The sequence below is a fragment of the Dermacentor albipictus genome, chromosome 9, assembly GCF_038994185.2.
Source record: "Dermacentor albipictus isolate Rhodes 1998 colony chromosome 9, USDA_Dalb.pri_finalv2, whole genome shotgun sequence".
In the NCBI taxonomy this organism is placed as follows: Eukaryota; Metazoa; Arthropoda; class Arachnida; order Ixodida; family Ixodidae; genus Dermacentor; species Dermacentor albipictus.
The window spans coordinates 47469453-47490690 of NC_091829.1; the positions used below are offsets into that span (position 1 = coordinate 47469453).

The 21238-nt window shown below is 45.6% G+C and overlaps 2 protein-coding genes across 3 annotated transcripts in view; one reads left to right on the forward strand and one right to left on the reverse strand.

The window, feature by feature from the left end:
- LOC135916180 (putative phosphatidate phosphatase) overlaps positions 1–3966 on the forward strand; it is a 47610-nt gene extending 43644 nt beyond the window's left edge. For both annotated transcript variants that reach the window (XM_065449446.2, XM_065449447.2), the window contains one exon: positions 88–3966. The gene's annotated coding sequence lies outside the window, so the exon portion shown is untranslated. The remainder of the gene's footprint in view (positions 1–87) is intronic.
- Positions 3967–4445: 479 nt separating this feature from the next.
- The window catches only part of Rich (Guanine nucleotide exchange factor subunit Rich), a 64493-nt gene continuing 47700 nt past the window's right edge, over positions 4446–21238 (reverse strand). Inside the window, exons 23-26 of the mRNA XM_065449445.2 lie at positions 20829–20975; positions 19663–20014; positions 10585–10703; positions 4446–6086 (exon numbers count right to left, since the gene is read on the reverse strand). Coding sequence (XP_065305517.2) covers positions 5924–6086; positions 10585–10703; positions 19663–20014; positions 20829–20975 — 781 coding nt within the window. The 3' untranslated portion in view covers positions 4446–5923. The remainder of the gene's footprint in view (positions 6087–10584; positions 10704–19662; positions 20015–20828; positions 20976–21238) is intronic.

Below are 21238 nucleotides of genomic sequence, written 5' to 3' on the forward strand. Positions count from 1 at the left end.
AATGCGGCCGCCGTGGCCGGGATTCGATCCCGCGACCTCGTGCTCAGCAGTCCAACACCATAGCCACTGAGCAACCACGGCGGGTAGGTCCCAAAGTAGTGTCCACATGTCTCTTAGAGAAGTGCAAAGGAAAGAACGGCCCATAGAGACAGTAGCAAAGCTGAGCAAGAAGCCGCTTACTCGCCTTTGAGCTCGAAGTAGTTTAGGGGCCCTTTAATGTCATGTCATCGCTACTTTCTATCGTGCGGCCAGTGGCCAGTTTTTGTCTGAAATTGCAGTGGCAGAGAGATCCCAAACTCCCCAAGCCAAATGTTGTGAGCGATAATTTTCACAATGGCCAATCATCTTAGCTGCACTATTGCGACTACTGTGAGTGCTCTACAGCTCTTATATGTGCATACATTAATTTATTCTGCGACATCAAAGCATAAACATTTTGTAAAGGAATGCACACAAACTTCAGGGTCAACAAGTGTTCAGCACCAGAGGGTACAGGCCAAATAGTCAGCATTTACTGGTGCTACCTGTTTACCTTTCTATATTGACAGTGTAGTTTGCTGCAACAGCAAAGCAGAATGTGTACTGCACCACAACTACAGTGTAAACGTCTGTATAAACCTTATATAGCATTTTCGCATTGTCATCATGGAGTGGCCTTTCACCTCCCACTGCCATCGAAGTTGCATGCTCTGTTACCACTTTCTTTAACCAGACCTTTGCTTCACTTTCTTTAACCAGTAATTCACTTAGGAGCAAAGTGCAACTTATGGGGCTCCGGAGCAGACTGCCGTTAGTTGCATTATATATGCATCCACAATCACTTTGTTATTGTTTTGCTGCAAGAGTGCCCAGTTATGTTTAGCTTTGACATTCCACTTGTTCTGAACCAGTTTTACACAGCCTGAGCTGCTTTTATTCGTGTTTATTTTGGGAGGGCTTCCTACTTGTTTGCCTAGGCGAATGTTGAATGCTAGAGAACACCAGGCAGTTGAAATTGATCCTAACTGTGGCTCTGGGAAGTAAAGCAGCGTCAATCATTTTAAAAGAGCGCTCCACCACACATTAAGCTACCACTTTGCTTTTGTTGGCTGTGCAGCATGATGGCTGTAGCTGCTTTTAATGTTCATTGCAGATTCAGCTATTTGGTGTCGCACCATTTTTGTGTGAAGCAAACATTTAATGAAGACACAAATAAACAAACACACGAAATTTTCACACAAGAATGATGCAATGTAGAAGTATTTGTTTTAATATGTCCGAGAAATTGAGACAGTGCTGACTGCACTACACAAAGCATCAGCTTTTAGCATTGCCATAAAGGAAGCCATCTCATTTGCTTAGTATTTATGTTTTAGCCAGTTCCTGTAGATCATTTTCATCTTTAAGCCTGTTCTTTCTCCGAGATAGTGCCTTCACGATTGAGTTCAGAGTTATCACTACCTCAAACATCTGCTTTTGTGCCTAGGCAATGAAGAGAAAACCACACATTTCCAGAAAGTACACTTTTGAAATATATATATATATACATAGGTCGATTTATGTTGCATCTTGTCGCTCTCTGATGCGATGAATGAACAGGAATTATTCTTTAGGCTTTATAATGTCAGTGTAACCATACAATAGCAATGTAAACACAACTTGAGGGACTCTAGAACACTTGCTTGATGCTAGATTGTCTTGAATGTATTTGAACTAGATGTCTGGCCCACCTACAACCTTTTTTCTTTTTGCGTGGTTATGCGAGTGCCTTGTCTCCATGACGGTGAGTTGGTCGACACCACAGTTTTGCACACAAAATCTCCACAAAAAGATCCGTCATGCCAACATGACAGTTTGATGAACATTACTATCATGAGAATTATGCAGTCCTTAACACAGCTGACTTCAAGCTACCTTGCGGTTGGTCGTAAATAAGCTGGACGCCACTTGATTACCTCAAGTTTGTTATATGTTTAGCTTGATTCACCTTCTGAGTGCCGCACCTTTTATGTGCTGCCATTCAAGTTGAGAGTATATGAAAAACAAATTACTTGATGTAAAAATATTGCTTAGATTTTGCTACTCACATGTAAAAAGCAAATGTCAGCTATCCGATAAGATGAAAGCTCCGCAATGAACAGCTTGATAGAACATGGTTATGACAGTGCATAATGAGGACGGGACACAGAAAGAATGCACAGAGGTCAGACGCCAGCATCTGTCCTCTGTGCATTTTTTCTGTGTTCTGTCCTCAAAACGCACCATTATAACCATGTTCCATCAAGCCAGCGACCAACTAGCCCATCTAAGCCTCTTAATCTCAATGAACCAAGTTCAATCTGAATGCTAAACATTTCATGGCTGTGACATGGCACAGTGATGTGAATGAGAAAAAAGCGACAAGTATATTCTTAGATAACTACTATCATCAGTAGGATTTCTTTGATAAGATTACAAATGCTAAATGTTATATATACAAGCCACAAAGTGCCTCCGTTTCAACAAACATGGGAACGATGGGCAGCACATGAACTCGTTTAAACTCTGGCTTTTCATTTTTGGAATATTCTTGTGGCTTCCTACTTTAACTTTTTGCAGATAATTTGTGGCCACGAATTCATTGCACGTCAACAAGTAGTTTTAGAAATATGGGACAGAAACCACCGGGTGTAAAAAAAAATATGCAAAAGGCAAACAAAGCAGTTGGAGTTTTTGGTACACAAAGCCACTCGGATACACTATTTATGAATCTCCTTAGTAAAGCTCACTTCCCCTTTCGGAACTAATATTCTACTGTTTTCAGAACAATGCAGTTAGAGTTAGGTCACATACTGTGGGCATTATTGCGCACTGATTTAGACACAAGTACTTTTAACCTATTAATGTGCACCTATTCAGCATGCACGTGTGCTTAATGGTGTAAAAGGTTTGTTCTCCTAATTATCCAAAGGAATCAAGGGGTAAGGACAAACTGGGTCTTAAGCATCATTAACATATATAGGCACATGTATGGCCTGGTGCGAATATTAGTGCAGGCACCAAGCACATTATGACCGGTTTCGTTATTAAAGAGGTACCAGAAGAAATACATCATCTTTTACATACATCTTTACATACATCTTTTACCTTATGAGAAATAACTGGCCAATATGAGGCCTAATCGATATTACAAAAAAAAAAAGTTTTCATCCTCCTATTAGTGCTTCAATAGAGGTGTTTTCCTCTAAAGGCAGGCAATCCTGTACTCACGGAAGCTACAACCAAGTCGGAAGAATCCATGTACTAGACCCATAATTGCCATTGTGGTTGGATGACTGCAGTAGTAAACTTGTATAAAACAGTGTGTCATCATCTTTCTGTTGCCCAGGAGAGATGCCTTAATGAAGTTCGTTGATTGAACAGCTATTTACTTTGTTTACCCACCCCTAATGTTCACATCACTAAAGTGTTACTGTAAGAACATCAAACATTATACCAAAGTTTTTTTCATTAATGGGCTCAACACAAGTGGTCAATTATGTCTGTAAGAGAACCGGCTAACACTGCAGAGTTATTATATATATCAAAGATTTTCTTTTTGTATGGAGAAAGTGGTGGCCTTACAAATAACTTATGGTGCGAATGTAACTTCAAGTATATTCACTAGACATTGGTTTCTTTTTGATACTTTTCATATTGTGTTTGCAACATAGGTTACATAGCAGTGATAACTTTGTTTCATTCCTTGAAATAGCTTTCCAAATGCAGCTACCTGTTCACAGAGGAGATCCATCATAAATACAGGTCATAAACAGAAGGGAAACTTATTGTTAACCTTAAAAACTCTAAACTGCTTGTTTTGTTGAGTGTGTGTGCCAAAAATGTGCCTTGAAAAAAAGAAGTGTGAAAAACATTTTTTTTTTTTTTTAATGTGCACTGCTGGCTTTGCTTGCAATGCTTGTATGCCCGTTCTTGCAAATAAAACACTGCTCTTTCTTTCCGCCAAAACTGTCTCTATGTTCAATGCTTACCTTTTTTGTTTAAATAATGGTGTATGTGCAATACTGTGTTTTATGTATATTTCTCTGCCTCTCTTATCAAAACCTGCAGAGCTGCTAACCTGATGCATATTGCGACAGAGGAGATACGGACAAACAGTAATTCTGGTGGCTAGACTGTTTGACAATATTTCTCATCAAAGCATGCAAAACCCTTTCTATGATGATTTACTATGTTCTACTCATTTCACTCAACTAGCTGGCGCATAAGTGCTGGCAACGACATAATTCTCGTGATTGCATTTCTGGCATTTCTTTTTCTTTTTTCGTGATAGGGGGCAGAGCCACACAAATGTGTTTTTCATGCATCACCGTTAAACATGGCCTCACAAGACATCTTTCGCAGTGCGGTGGTTCCTTATCATGTCTCCTGTGTTGGAGCACATGTCAGGTTAAGATCTATGTAATGATCCAGGCTTGGACAGTGCAATAAAAACAAATTTGTTTATGCATATTATATCAGTTTGAAACAGTCACCACCAATGCATTACACAGCTAGCCCATGCATACATGGGCTGATATCGGGACTTCTCATCTCTCTATTTGGCGCACACTTCTTTACACAACACCCAAGTTAAAGGATTTCCATGGTTGCTTACAAAATGGAAGGGCATGGTAATCCTGCAAGGCCTCCTTGATATTAAGTGCACGCATTGCGGCACAATACAATTAAGTGAGCAATCTGAGAGTTGTGTGGAGTTGCTTTCATAACTAAAGGCCAAGCAACGCACCTCTAAAAACCCTGCTGACTTCATCAGAGTCCATTTACAGTGACCAAAGGAATGTCAACTAAGGCGTACAGAGCAACAATTGAATGTTGGAGTAAATTCACCATGCTTGACGTTTGGGCTTCAGTCTTCAGAAGGACGGCCACAGCACTAATAGTAGTGTACAGTTCATTGCACAAAAAAAGAGATCAGACCTGGGAGCCCACAGGTGCAACCTTGTAACAAGTCTTTTCACTGCTGCACAGTGCTCTGCAGTTTTAGTGAGGCATAGCTGAATGAGGTCATAGTGCAGGTTTGTTGCGTGCAAAAAGACGTAACCTGTACCAGAAAGCCAATATAGTGGCTGTTCATATGCTCTGGGTTCACTGGACCTGCTCGTGCAGTGATGCAGGCCAATAAAAACTGACAGCTCCATACACTGGACTTGTCAAAAGCGACTTGTCTAGGAAGACGACAAGCTGGTCAACAGTGGCAACCACATGCCAGCACTGCATGGGTGAAAAGCAAGAATAGCCTGCATTTTAAATTTTCTTGAAGATATGCTTGCGAGTTCATCATGTTCACACAGCGGCTGGTTTCACCACAATGTGTGAGCTGGACTTTGATGGACGATGGCATTATCAAAATTCAGCCACTCTGCATAGAAACATTTGTTCAAATGTAAGGTGCCAGTACGAGTGTAAGTCCTATGCAGTGCAATTTTTAGCTGACCACTGCACTTCCTGAGCACTGCATCATGTAAGATGCTATGTGGCACCCTTGCTCTCTGCGTGCCTGGGGAGTAGTAGTATTAGTAGTAGTACTCGCATTTCTGTGCTCAAGAACTGCCAAACAGCCCAAAGCAGCTCATTTCTCCTTGCACATCTGCAGGCAGTAGGTCGCAATAAGTACAAGAGTTGTGACTCTTCTCTCTTGAATGGAGCACTTAAGCCTGCCTAGGCTCTTGTTTGGTTAGAAACGCCTCCGCTTACCACGTCTTCATGAACGCAGAGCGGAGAGTTTAAACTTTGTCAGCTGTCGCTGCAGAATGGAGTTGCTTGACATCTTCGCACGGGCTGCGGAAGATTCGTCGCACATCACCTGCACCACGCCTGAAACGGTACTTGGCCATCTCGCCATGGCATGCCCCTTGAACAGGAGCTGTAGCCTTGGCATTGCACCTAGCTGTTGTCAGGTGCATTATGACACACGGCAGCCTTCTTCTGGTCCCTCAGTTACAACAGTGGTGGCAGCAGCCATCCTGCGAGCCTCCATAGGGCTGCTGCGTTGAACCACCCCGTTGGAGGAAGGTGTGTCCGAGCCACGACCTTGAACTTGACGGAGCAGTCCCACATAACCAGGGCTGCAATGAGAACAATGAAGGCACCAAGGTGAAAAAAAGGCACACAATACGAATGTGAAAGTGGGTACAAATAACATGGAGCAAAAATATCGCACGGGACCAGACAATATGGTAAACAAACTCACAAGTGCCTGTATGTACTCTGACTAACTCAATCCTCCAGAGCAAAGATGCTGTTAAAGAATGTCAACCAAACTATCTCAGCAGTAAGTATCGAGAAACCACAAAGTCAAACTAGATTGGAAGATGGTGCAGCTATCAAAGAGAAAATGGACCACTTGTACTGACAGCGAGGAGTTAAACTGTGGAAAAGAAAAGGAAATTTAGAAGCAAAACACTTTTTGGCATTGCAGTTTTTAAGCATCAAAAGCAGCTCACCATGATGCCAAAGGATGTCAACACCTTGCCCAGGCCACGCCACTGTAAATTTCGTTCTAAGACGTTCCAGTTGTGTCCACAGTACAAAGGACATTGATAACTGGCACATTATTGTGCACAGTAAGATGCCCATCGCTGTTCTGCGCTCTACCAGTTGCAGAAAACGCTCACAGCAATACGCAAGCAATCTGCTTCAGAGAACCAGATCATACCATAGAATCACAACTAAATAAGTGCACAGAATATAGTGAAGCATTTGCAAATCTTTAGGTAGATTTTGAGCATTAGCAAATCAGACATTTATGTCTTCTGTAGGGTGTGTGAACTGCTTTATACAGCTGCACAGTCTTTGATAAGTTGCTTGAATTAGCATACATCTGCAAAGGGTTCTTGTTTTCAAGCAAAGATGAGACAAGCTTGAGGTCCATAACTATTACAGCGCAAAATATGAAGATGAAATGGAGACCTGACAGGAGAAGACTATATGCTGTAATAATTATGAATCAATAACAACTAGCGCTATACACTATTTCCCTAATAAGAGCTTGAAATGCACCTAGAGCTGTCTTGCCAGGTTGAACTATTTCGATTGAGCGGTGCTTGGCTTCCATGTTCTATGAAATTAAATAATACTTAATGAACCGGGCTTGTATGCTACACAAGAGGGGTGAGAAAAATGAGGACCCCACATGCTGCGGGAATGGACGTAAGCAGAGCTTTCTTTGCTGTCTGCCTTAATGATAATTATGGCAAATGTTACATTTCTTCAACGTTTAGTACAATACCAGAGTGGTGAGTTGACGTTAAACGTTACCTTGCATGCACCACTGCTGTTTGTCTGCGTAGTGCACAAAACACACAACGAGACGTGTTTGCTTGAAGCATTGTAACACACCATTGTTCATAACTTCCAAGAAAGTTAGCATTGTCAGTGCTTTGCATAGCACATCACATTGTGGCAGAAGCGTTAAACTTTATTTGAATTATGGGGCTGTAAAAAGGCCAAACCACAATCTGATTATGAGGCATGCCATAGTGGCAGACTCCAGATTAATTCTGACCCCCTGGACATTGTTTAATGTGCATCTAGATATGTACGTGAACATTTTTGTATTTCAGCCCCGTCGAAATGTGGCTGCTGCGGTCAGGATCGAATCCGCAACCTCGAACAATGCAACAGCCGCAAAGCTACTGTGGCTGGCACAGAAGTTTTGATTTGATGTGCTTCCGCTTTCATATTGTCGCTTAAATGCTATGGGGCTTCAATGCAGTTATGCGTCTGCACAGCCTGCATCAGTTGTCTGCATGACAAATTTGCACGGTTTTTATTTTTTAGAAATAGCAGAAACACACCGCATGGTACCTTAAACTTAAGTTTATACAGTTTGTTTATAACCACTGCCACGTTTATAGTAGTAATGTTTCCTTGTATTCTTACGTCGCCTTTTCCCTCTCCTGCCCTCCACCCCATGTATGGGATCTGTGAGCGGAGAATGACAAAGCTGTTATTCACTCGTTCCGTGACTGCGTCAGTTCTACCCATACTCTGCTTCCTGTCTACCAGTCTATCTACCTCACCTCTGGACTGTTGCACGTTAGTACAAATGTAAGCGCTGCAGTTTCCGCAATGCTTTTACAGGGGTCACGGATAATTTCAGCCATTGGAAGGGGATTGTGGCAATGCCCAGGGAACTCCAGAGTGCATTGTGACAACCGTTGATAGAAAGGTCCAAATGAGTTTCTCACATCGCCTTTCCTCACTGCCACACTTCTGCCCTGTATATGCATGTACAGTCGAAACCAGCGATAACGAAATACTGCAACAACGAAATTCTCATGACAGTGAAACATTTTCGTATCCCCGGCGAACACCCATAGGATTCAATGCATTTCGTACCTCTCTGCAACAAAATGTCGCTGTACTCCAATCCCACATCAACAAAATTTGCTGGAACGTAACTTCGCTTATTGCGCAAAGCTAGCAGGCTCCAAAATGTGCTCAAATGCGATTGTTCTGCACTGAAATTGCGTAAAATACCACCACACTACACTTGTGTAGGTGCGCCATTTTCGTTCACAAAAACAACCAAGCGCCGGAAGCGATCAGTGTGCTGGAAACACATCATGGCCGCCATCTTGTTTGTTGATAGCCCATTTGAAGCGGCACCATGAGCGGCACGCACGTTGCTACTAATATGTGAAGACGGTGTTTGTACGCCTACCAGGCAAGATCGTAGATCGTTGTTCGAAACGTGCATTCAGTTTGTGTTCCCCACAGCTGATGACTTGGTGAGGCCTAGGCCAATCGCATGAGACAAAACTGAACGCAAACTGGACACGCGTTTCGAACAATCTCCGATCGCAGCAGTGCATTGCGTAATGTGCGCCTCGGTGAGAAAGGTGCAGCAAAAACAAAGAAATCCTCGTCCCACCTACGTGGAATTGTTGATGGCGCTTGAGATGGCGGTCGTGGCATATGGAGTGTCGCGCATCGGGCCATGATTGAGCGATCGTCCCGGTATACGCATCCCTTGCTTCAAGAATGCTGGTTTTGGTGCCACCCGACAGGCATCATGTGTGGATTCGGCGCCGGATATAGATTTGCACAAAAAGGCCGTTATCTCGATCGTGTGTCTTCGCGTACACGAGATACGATCACTTTTGCGATCGGCACCGGCGCTTACGGGCAACAGCGTGCACTGGAGAAATGCTGCTGCATGCGCTGTTGCTCTGCGTCCTGTGCTAAGTTACGCAAAATCTCGCAAAGTGATCGCATTTCCGAAAGCAGTCGACCAAAAATACTGTGCTACGGCAGTACTGCCATTGCTGGTCGACGCATGCGGCACACTTTGTACTGTCGGCAATGCGGTTCTATATCCTCGAGCAAAGCTTGCAAAGTAGGCTAACGGAATTTGGACAGTAAAAGGGCGCGATCGGAGACATTTTGTTCGATACGCGTTCTGTTCAGTTGCTGCAACATCACAAAGTTGCAGTATGCAAAATTTGTGACAGCGGGGCGGAGAGAGCAGCCAATCAGGAAGCGGTGACCTCCCGGGAAGTTTACCTCCGTCGTTTGTCGTCTGCTTGCAAACAGTATACTACAAAACCAAATGTTTCTCGTCTTCCAATTGAATGAAATCTTTATCTGAAAAAATGTATTTTTTCTTCTCAAGGCCAAACACGTTTTCAAATAGTAGTATGTGTGACTACTGCAATTGATAACTATTAGGTTCTTTGCGTCGTCCCTAGGTGGTGTCGCGCACAGCGAGAAGGAAAAAAAAAAAAAAGAAACGACGGGAAGAGTGGCGCACTTTTCAAGAGGCAGCGACAACATCCCAGTGGCTCGCTGGCACCGATGATGTTGTCGATTTCTCTGTACAACCAACGAATTATTTGTTTCGAGAAACAAAAACGACGCCGGAATTCACTTTCTGCCATTTCTTCAAACGCGTTTCGCACCGCCACCCGCTCTCCTCCTTCCTCTAGAAACGCCAGCGCAACAACCTAAGTTTCCAACGGAAGCGCCATTTTCTAGAATTAAACTATGAATCGGGTTCAAACGTGACATTCCGCAGCCGAAAAGGCCGCCTGTTGGATCCAATCCAATCCACCAGACGCGCCATGCGAAGCCGTATGATCGCTCCAAACTTCTCAACTCCCGTCGCGTTTGGACGAAATGCTTGGTGGGCGGATGATTGACAGGAGCTTCGACGTCACCAAAAACGGGGCGGCGCCCCGTGGCTGGCGACGTTGGCGCGGAGTAGGCCAATCGTGCGCGCCGGTAACCGAACGAACGCGCCGAACAACCATCTCCGATCTCACCCAAGTTTTGTTCTGCGATGCATTACCTATCTGTGCTGTCTCTTTTCGCAACAACGAAATTCTTGCGAAAGCGAATTTTTTCACATTCCCCACCGATTTCATTATTGCGACGTTCAACTGTATACATGATCAGAGTGTGTACGTACATGCACGCTCTGATCCAACTCCAAACGCAGTGTGCAAGACAGCAGCAGCAGCAACAGCAGCAGCAGTGGAAAAGCAAAAAAAAAAGGGCAATGAAAGTGCCAATAAAAAAAAAATATGCAGTTATAAAATGGCTGGAGCCATCGCTGTGTACCATTCGGCCAATGCCCACTGCACCAGCTTGTCCAGTGCATCCGGAGTTGCCACCAGGGGTGCTACCAGGGTGTCACCAAGCATCAGAGCCAGGGGTAGAGCCCAGTCACAGCACCGAGACTGCACAACAAGCAAAACACATTGGCAAAAAGAGGCTGGCCAGGTTGGGAGCAACAGAACATCACTGCAAGTTTACCATATTTGAGCATGTATAAGTCACCCAAGGCGAATTGTGCATATGCCTTACATAATTAACTGCTGACAGAAACATTGCAATCCATGAAAAAGTAACCTGCCACAACACTAAGCAAGGTTCATTTTGTAGGGTAAGTCAACATCACCTTTACTGTTGCTCCCTGCTGAGGTGTGATCCAGCATTACTGCAATGTGGAACACATTTATATAAACAACTTTACAATTTTAGTGCCTTTCCTGGAAATAACAAACTAAATTGCAGTAGCCTTTTATACCTTGTGGTTTTCAAGTATAATAGTAAAAATTTTCAGAACACTCATGGCTGCTGCAGTGATTTCGAATTAAGCATGTTTCACATTACTGTTTCATTTGCTCATCACTGTACACAATTATATCGTGAATGTGGGGGCCAAATGAATGAATGAATTGAAAAATCAATGAACTGAATATGGGGGCTGTTGTGACGCGAAGCGCCAACTGATAAGACAAGACGATGCATTGACGGGGGAACCGCGGAACTGCCTTTATTCTGATGGCAATCGCTTATATACACTTGATATAATTGACAGCGCCCCCTATACACAACACATTCCCCCTCATTAACAAAAAAAGAAAGGAAATAAAATCAATCCACTTTCGCGCACTCACTTCATATCACATGAAACGAACGACGTTCTTACTGTCAGGTAAGCTCGTAGTCTTGATATCGTGCTGGCACTCTTCTTGTTCGTTCCGGCCTGGTGCGAGATGGTGCTGTGGTTGTGGCCAATTGCGATCGAGAATTGGCTTGCTGATCGGGAACCTCTAGAATAGACTCCGTTACTGTGGGCTGTGCACCGTCACAATGGCTGGCGCTTCCCTCGATGTCTTCTGATGGCACCATTTCAGATTGATTCTCGATGGTAGTAGGGGTATTTTGCTCCGCCATCTTCCCTATGTGAAGATCCAGGTCGCAGGAAAACCCCGAGGCCGCACTGCGTTGCGCTGTAACTGCGTCAGCTAGTGCCTGTCCTGTCCCAACTTTACCAATTACTGTTAGTTTTGATGCGTTCCATTTTGTACCGTTTGCCAGCAAAAACGAATTCGTGCCCACTCGTCTCTTCACCTGGATCGGCAAAGAAAACTTGTGTTTCGTCTTTGGTCCGCCTTGCTTTATTTTTACGAAATCTCCTGGCTCAATGGTAGACGCTCTGGCACCTCGTTTTTCATCGGTGTACTTTTTTGTTCGTTGTTGCTGCTCCTTAACGCGCTGTTTCAACTTTTCCATGGCGGCACGCGGCTCCTCGAAAAATTCCCTTTCTGGGAGGCCAACAACATCCAATCTTGTTCTGGGTCTTCTTCCATGCAGTAGGTAAGCCGGTGACGCTCCTGTAATTGCATGTGGGGTGGCCCTGTAAACACCCAGGTAGTCCCAGATTGCCTCCTTCAGTGGTCTTCGTTCCAATGCCGCAACCTGAATATAATCCTTGAGAACGCGGTTGAACCTCTCAATCTGACCATTGCATTGCGGGTAGTACAATGTTGCAACACAATGCTGGATTCCCCGATCTCGTAAAAACTGCTCAAAACATGTCGACATAAACTGACGCCCATTGTCAGTCACAATGCTTTTCGGGTACCCTTCTCTCGCAAAAAGTTCCAAAAGCACTTTCACTACTGCCTGTGCAGTGATTGTGGACACAAATGCCACCTCGGGCCACTTGCTGTGGTAATCAACAATAGTGATTGCAAACCTGCACTCCGGAGGGGCTCGCTCCATCGGCCCAACGATGTCGATTCCCAGCTTTTCCCACGGCTTCTCGGGCCACTTTACTGGCTCCAATGGGGCCATTACAGTTTTTGCCGATTAATCTGATGCTTTGCAGATAGCACAATTGCTAACCAGCGATTCCGCATCCCTGTCCATTCCGGGCCACCAGTACTGTTCCCTTAACCGTTGTTTGGTCCTTACAATGCCTGGATGTGATTCATGTGCCATCATGACCAGCCTGGAAGTGAGTGTCGATGGGGGAACGACCCGTTCCGCGCGAAACAGTAGCCTGTCTATCACCGACAGCTCTTCTTTTATACGAAAAAAAGACCTTAAATTTCCAGCTAAACAGCCCTTTTCCGGCCATCTGGACGTAACATGCTGCGCCACCCTCATTTAATAATGAATCATCAGCTGTTTCTGCTTGCAATTCACTCTTAGTGATCATGCTGGAAACCACAGCAACTACTTCCTCCACCGGTTCGTCCTCTGCAGAGGTCAAAGGTAACCTAGAAAGTGCATCCGCAACAACATTGGTGTTCCCCTTTGTGTACTGCACAGTGAAGTTGTATCTCAAAAGTCTAGCACACCAGCGTTCAATACGCAGTGGGCGTCTTCCAACCCCATTTGTGGACAGCAGTGTCACCAAAGCCTGATGATCAGTTCGTAAGACAAACCTGCGGCCCCACAGATAAACGTGCCAATGTTCGCAAGCCCATAAACATGCCAGCGCCTCTCGTTCCCCGGTAGAGTACTTGCGTTCTGTAGGAGTAAGTGTCCTCGAAGCGAATGCCACTGTACGTACTTCTCCGTCGACTACCTGCTGGAGCACAGCTCCCAGTCCATATGCCGAGGCGTCAGTGGTCACTTGTACAGGCAAAGACTCATTGAACATAGCCACCACCCCGCATGATGACAGCATCTCCTTGATCCTGCAAAAGCTCTCCTCGGTGCTCTGATCCCACACGAATTTCTGTCCTTTACGAAGAAGTCGTCGCAGCGGCTCCACCACCTCTGCATAATTGGGAAGAAAATGTGAGTAATAGCCTACGAGCCCAAGGAAAGACCGCAGCGAGACTACATCGGCAGGCGTTTGTGCTTTAATCACAGCATCCACCTTTGACTTGAATGGGGCAAGACCACTTGCACTCACACGATGACCCAAAAAGGAGAGTTCCTTGACAGTGAACAAGCATTTCTGATTTAGCTGCAGCCCCGCTTCAGCGATCCGATGCAATACCTCACGAAGGTTACGGTTGTGCTCGTTCTTAGTCTTTCCAAAGACTATGATGCCGTCGATATAAAACAACACGCCCTTGCAGCCTTTCAAGATTTCTTGCATCATTCGCTGAAACGCGGCTGGTGCCGATGCGAGGCCAAAACACACTCTGCGGAACCTAAATAAGCCTTCGTGCGTAATAAACGTCGTTAATTCGCGACTATCTTCGGCTAATTCCACTTGATGGTAGGCTGCAGCAAGATCCAGTTTCGAGAACCATGCTGCTCCGCTCAGCGCATGCAACAGTTCCTCAGTGTGCGGCAAAGGGAATCCATCAATCCATCAATGAATCCATCTTTGTTCGGCTCGTGTAAATCGACGCATAGACGAATAGTTCCATCCTTCTTCTGCACAACCACTATAGGAGACACCCATTCCGCAGCACTGACCTTTTCTATAATGCCTGCATCCAATAATCTTGCCAGTTCAGCCGCTACCTTCTCTCGCAGCGTCAGGGGCAAACGTCGAACCTTCGCTGCTACTGGTTTTACATCTGTATGCCGCTTCACAGAATGTACGAAGTTTTTCGCTAATCCCAACTTATCAGCGAAAAGAAAGGAAAACTCACATAATTCAGGAGGAAGCGACTGGGGGCTGACCGTGATTTGCAAGCACTCCAGTGTAGAACCGATGATGTGCAATTGCAGCTGGTGGACCCCATCCAGTCCTAGTAATGCCATGCCTTGGGGAACAACGTAAAATCGAAGGGAAGCCGAGTTGTTCCCGCGTACAACTCTGGCTGTGAACCATCCCAAGACCGGAATTTTCTTCTGTGAAAAATCCCGCAGCGTCGCTGAAGCCGCAGTCAAAGGAAAGCTGTTGGCGAACTTGGCTCGATAAACGTGGTCTGGCAAAATATACACCGACGACCCAGTATCTACCAGCAATTGAAGTGGCTCGTTCTCAATAACGACGTCAACGACCAAAGTCCTTCGTTCCACTTGTCTGACCGCCAGTACAGTGAGCACGTCCTCCTCGCTAGCGCCGTCGTTTCGGACCGTCCGCACGTCCCGCTCTGCCGACCTGCCACAGACCGCTCGAAAATGTCCCGTTCTGTGGCACTGGGAACAACGTTTCCCCCGTGCTTTGCATTCCTGTGAATTAGCTAGGTGCCTTGTAGAGCCGCACCGGTAACACTTGCGCACCGGCGTCATTGCCGCGTCGCTGTCTGGACTTTTGCCTAGAGATACATGCTGCACGATGTCCGTTTGTGAGGACCCTTGGTCATAGATCGCAGCCCCCTCCGCTGCCTGCTCGTACGTCTGTAGCATTTCCACTGCCTCTGCGAGCGTAAGTTGTGACCCCTTCACGAGCAATTTCTGTCGCAGCTCAGTGCTCCGTACTCCGTCAACAACCCTGTCTCGTAGAGCCGCTTCCAAAAATTGCCCGAAGTCGCACATCTTTGCTAACTGTCGGAGAGCACTGACGTACTCTCGTATCGGCTTGTTCGGCAGTTGCCGACGTAACGTGAATCGACGTCGCTCGACCAGTACGTTGACGGTGCTTGAGAACTGCCGCTCCAATAGGCTCAACGACTCCGTGTAACTATCCCCTTCACTTGCCTCCGCCCTGTCTTTTCCTGCTGGTTTGCTTGTCTCCGGCCCGGCTTTTGTCGTGTCTGACGTTCGTGCCGGCTCTGGGCCCAATGTGCGAAAAACACGGCGTCCCTCGACCCCAAGACATTGCAGCAGAATGGCCTTTTTCCGTAGTGGCAGTTGCGCGTCCATCCCCGTCGCTTGAAGAAAATTTGTGAAATCATCGCGCCACTGCTCCCATGGAATTGTCGCATCTCCAGGAGTCTCCAGGAAAGGCGGTAATGGCGGTAGTCCGTACGCTGCCATTTCGTAGGTGACGCCCCTTGGAACAGCACGGAGCCAGGTAAGGGAAAACAGTTCGTCGCTAGCTCGCTAGCTTCGCCGACTGCGCCAGATTGTTGTGACGCGAAGCGCCAACTGATAAGACAAGACGATGCATTGAAGAGGGAACCGCGGAACTGCCTTTATTCTGATGGCAATCGCTTATATACACTTGATATAATTGACAGCGCCCCCTATACACAACAGGGGCCAAATTTTTAAGGTCTCTACTTTGTAAGATACCTACGTGTTGTGGGGTTCTCACCCGTGCTCTTGGGACAAAGGAACGACAACACAGTAGTGCAAAAAATCACAAGGGCATTTATTGCACCTTTCATAGACCAATGACTGCAAGTCTAGTTGCTATCCACAAAACATGTTGATGGGCGCGTGACAAATCTAGGAAGTCCGACCCACCGCGACCGGATAACGAGCGAATATGTTCGCCCCATGCTGGACACCAACGCCTGGTCGTTCGGCGGTACGGTCATGCGAATGGTGCAACGTTCGAACGAGGCCTCACGAGATGGTCTCGCAGAAGCATGGATCGGCGCACGCGTGGAACGTCAGCGCCACTTGCCGACCCCGAACCGAAGAGGAAGCGCCTTCTCCTTTCCGCGCCCAAGTAACCCCGCCGTTAGGTGGCCTTAGCAGCGCGACACGCGCGCCATCTCTCATACTGCACTTCAACCAGACTGACTGCCGCGGGCATCAGGCCACGCGGCGAAGCCGGATTACAGGAGACGGGAGCTATGTGGGAAAACAACGTATCAGGGGATGCGTGAGTCGCACATCCCCACAGTGTACAGTATTACAATTGTAGTATAAGCTTATGTTATGTACAGCAACCACAGCCAAGGGCTTGAAAGATCCCTTAGCTATTTGTGATCTATGAGCCGTGGAGTAGTAACACCTGCAGAAGCCTAAGGCTGGCACATAAATCTGCTCTGAACCATGTCTGCAATGTTGTGTAGAAACAAACAAACAAATATTTGTTTGACTGTGGTTATGAAAACAGCATGAAGCATGCTACAGTATTGCCATGGAAATTTACTAAAAATTATGAAAGAAAGAACGAAAGAAAGAATTCTTACTAATAGGAAATTTCAGCATCGTAGCCTTCTTGAGGCTGCAAGAGTGGCAATTGGAGTGGTAAAGAAATATACTAAATCGCTTCATTGCACAGTGCAGCCCAGCTTTAACAATGGCCCACACGTTTAATATGCCGTGTAGTACAAAATATACGAAAACTACAACCACAGTTATACATATAAAAAAAAAAAGTTGCAGCAGAACCTATCTCACGACGACTGTTGAATGGATCAATATAGCAACACAATGTACTGCCACCATCAAAACAAGTTATACATGAGGCATGTATTCCCGTGGGACTCCTCTTTCACGCATCCCGACGAACACTCAGCACCATCTAGAGCCACTGCCGCAAAGCCTGTGCCTGGCCACCCAAACCCATGGCCTGCCAGTGTGTATGAACAATGAGAAACGCATCAGGCGGCAATCTGGCTCCTCTCTCGTACTTCTTTCGGGACACACTGTGCTATGTAGTGGCACTGCCAAGAAGTCCATGCATAGCCTCCAAGACCAGAAATGTGGCGTGCCGTTGCCTGCAGATGCTGAGAATTGTCCGATTGCTTGCAGCACGCTCACTGGCATATACTCAGCGACCCAAGGTGGCGGGTGGTACATTGAAAACGGCACATACCCGCTAAAGCATAAGGTTGCTGCCCTTGAGGAACACTTGTGACGTGCATTTGTGTCTGCTCAGCATTGGATAAATTTAAGGGATCTTTTCTGTCGTTGTAGATTCATTGTAGGCACATTCCCAGTGGCCCACACCCAGTGATCTAGTTACCTAAGTTGGCATCAAAGACTTTCATTAAACCTTTCAGGGTTGATTTTTTTCGCCATATGTGACCGCCCAGGGTCGATTTATTTTAACTGCAGATTCCAATTCTTCCGAGGGACCTATTTCAAAAAAATGTACCGTAATTTTTCTAGGGTGACTTTAAAGTGAGAAAAATATTTTGCATTGGTATACATATATGTACTCTTTATTCATGAATGACAATAAAAAAGGAAATATACTTAAAAGAATTAAAAATTTGATGCATTATTATAGTTCAAGGCTTAGTATATGCACATACGAGCATATTTCACAAGTCTCAAATCTTCCTGCTCTTACACTAATATTTACGTCCATAGCCTAATCGAACTGCATAGGTGAGCGCACCCAAGCAAACTGTGTGGTTGTGTGCCCGTCAAAAAAGCAAAATGTGCGATAAGCTTCTGCTAATTTTTATCTTATTGCCCACCCGAGGTAATTAGATATCACGAGTCTCGCCCCAAAAAAATAAAAGAAAAGGAAACGCATGCATGGGGTCATCCTTCCTATGCTCATCCCTGTGAGCACTAAACAAGCGAGGAACAGGTGGCCGCCCTTTGATCGATTAGTAACAAGATAGCCATCAGTCTTGCGAACGCGAGAAGCCGAAACCACCCGCAAAACAAAGCCGAAACCGCCGCCAGCGCCCGCGCAAGTACACGAGCCGTGGTATAAAGACACGCTGGAGCAAACTAGCTCTAAAACAAACCATGCAACGAAAACAGAGAGAGGGAGGCACGAGAAAAAAATTCCCTGTATACCCACATAGCGGCAGCACATGCCAGAAAAGAAAACATTAGGAAATTTGTGCTCTTTTTAAATGTACGGACGGCGCCGTAAATATACGACAACGACCATTTTCGACTTGTTTGCGGCGCAGTATATTTACATCGATGACCCTGAAAGGGTTAAACAGTGGCACACGCCTACTGGCACATACTCAGTGACCCAAGTTGACATCGAAGAGGTTCATTGGAGACCAGCACAGATCGAGGGGCACATACCTAGTACTACAATTCAGCGTAAAAGAGTTTCTTCAAACAGCGGTACCTACCGAGTACCGTGTCTACAGTGACTAATGTCGGCATGAAAGAGGTTTGTCGAAGAACAGCACCTATGTCACATTGCCACATACTCAGTGGCCGAAGTTGGTCCGATGGTTGGTTCTGAACCCTGTTATTTCCGCACAGCAGCCCAATGTGCTACCCATTCCACCACTGACAACCCAGTGACCCAGGTAGGTGGGAAAACAGTTTGACACAAACATAGAAACATAGATACAAAGACAGATAGCCCCTGAAAAATGCATGGAGAATCCAAAGAATGCTAACTAGGGGTGTGCGAATATCAAAATTTTCGACCACGAATTGAACATGAATACTTAGCTAGGAATATTGAAACGTATATTGAATAATGATATGCATATGCATTTATTACCAAGTTGGTTTATTTTAACATGTTGTAAGATTGCAATTACATTGTGATTGGTAAAAGAATTAAACTAGTAAGATGTTATACTAAAAGATTGTGTACTGGGCTCATGTTAGCTTTGGAAAATTGAGTAATTTCTGCTAGTTGTCTGTTCTCACCCAACCTGTGCCTTCTTATACCACATCAACGTCCCGTAAACTCGGAGCCATTTGACCCTCTACCAACCGCCGCTCATCGCATTTGCTGTCAAGCAATAAGCTCTGGATTCAGGGTGGCACTTGCGAAAGAGTGCAACCTTGTTGGTCACAAACTTGTGCCCCTTGCTACCGTGCCCCTTGCCACTGAGCTCAGATGTCCAGTGCCTGAGTGCGTTTTACACGTGAAATTTCGCCATCAGCATGAAATTATCGCAAAATTCTCCACAAAATCAGATTGACTTTGCTAGATTAGATAAAAATAGACGCTAAGAACCATGTTTGCTCCTGCACAGCCAGCAATGTATTCGATTTTGTTTCGAATATTTGTATCCCATCGAATATTTAAAAATTTCTAAATACCCAGTTTTCAAATTGAATGTGAATATCTGAGATACAACATCCGATAATATTCTAAATTTCCGAATATTTGCACACCCCTATTGCTAACGCATTAGAAATCTTGCTCACCTGTCCCAGTATGTGTAGCAGGTGCCTGGCCTGGGCCTCCACTTGCGGCGAACCTCGGAGCTCGGCAGCGCTGGCCGCGTGCAGTCCCGCCTCCTCCTCCTCTAGCCACCAGCTTTCTTCTGAGGTGCTCTCTGAATCAGCTGGCGAGCCACGCGTCACACCCCCTTCCGTGCCTCCATTGCGAAGCTGTTGTCCCATGGAAGTAGGCGGCGCGGCTTCGTCATCTCCTGCCCCACCAACTTGGGTGGCCCCAGCTGCTACCGTGACGGGACTGACTGGCATCGGCCACTCAAAATCTGCGTGGACTGCCTTGAGTGCTGTGACGAAGTCTTCCACCTTCGCGGCCCGCAGTCTGAAAATGCCGTGCCATTGCAGGGAGGCAGCAAGTATTGCTACCAAGATATTACAATAATGGTTCTCCTGCTGCACCTGTTTTATCAAGAGGCCACTTATTCCCACAATATCAGAACCAAAGCAGCTCTTTTTACTGAGCGGGGTGACATCCTCCAATACTAAGAATATATGGTTTTCAAGAGATACCATATTTATTCGACTATAAGGCGAGGTTTTTTCCAAGAATCTCTAGCCTCGAAGTCACCCTCCCCCCACCATATACGGGAATTTTGCCTTCAGGTGTGGCTTCACGGCATCGCGCGCCGCGATGCCTCCAAATGGCACCCTCGCCTTATAATCGTGACCACGTTATAAACGAATAAATATGGTATGCAATTTTCAGTTTTGATTTGCTCAGCGATGTCACCTTCTGGTGTTGAAAAAAATTGTGATATATTACCACGATTGTAATCTGTCACTCTAGCTATACAATGTTAACCTTTAGTGTCTCTTCCAGAAGTTAACGGGGAAGCAATTGGCTCTGCAAACTTCTGTCTGGAATTGTCTATCGACAGATTAGCAGTTCCATACTGAGGCATGGGTGTCTAGCTTGGCCAAATTCACACTGCAGCAGACAAAACTGTGCACATTGTTATACTAAGGGCCATGGCCAACACAAGGCTGCTACTGCAAAGTTCTCCAAGCATATTCCGCATCATAAAGATACGATCAACTTCACATGGGTTCTTTTCACCTATGTCGAAATTCTAAGGTGTGCTTTGACATGTCAGCATGCTCCAGATAGAGTTGACTGTACTGTAGTGCAAACTCACCGTTCCTTCTCAAGGAAGCTCTGGAGTGGGAAGTCAAGGTGTGCTGCAAATGAACCAAGCTTGCGCAACTGTCCTGCTCCCAGCAGCTTGCGGGCATGCCGTGTCAGAATGACTTCCATGAACACTTGATTCACCGTGTCCTCATCTCTGAAAGAGACACACGAACATTTTTCTATGTTCTCTTGCAGATGACCTCAATGACCACTGGCGTCATTATGCGATTTCAAGCTTAACAGTTAAGTTTTCTTAAGCTCAGCATAGTGCTGTGAAGAATATGTTAATGTTCAAAGAATTAGGCGCAAAATTTTAGTGCACCCAACACTTTTGATAGGACCTGCGTACAATGCAGTCAAAAGGTGTAATACACATACATTGCACCTGCTAATGTGCAAAGTTGCGCATTGTTAGGA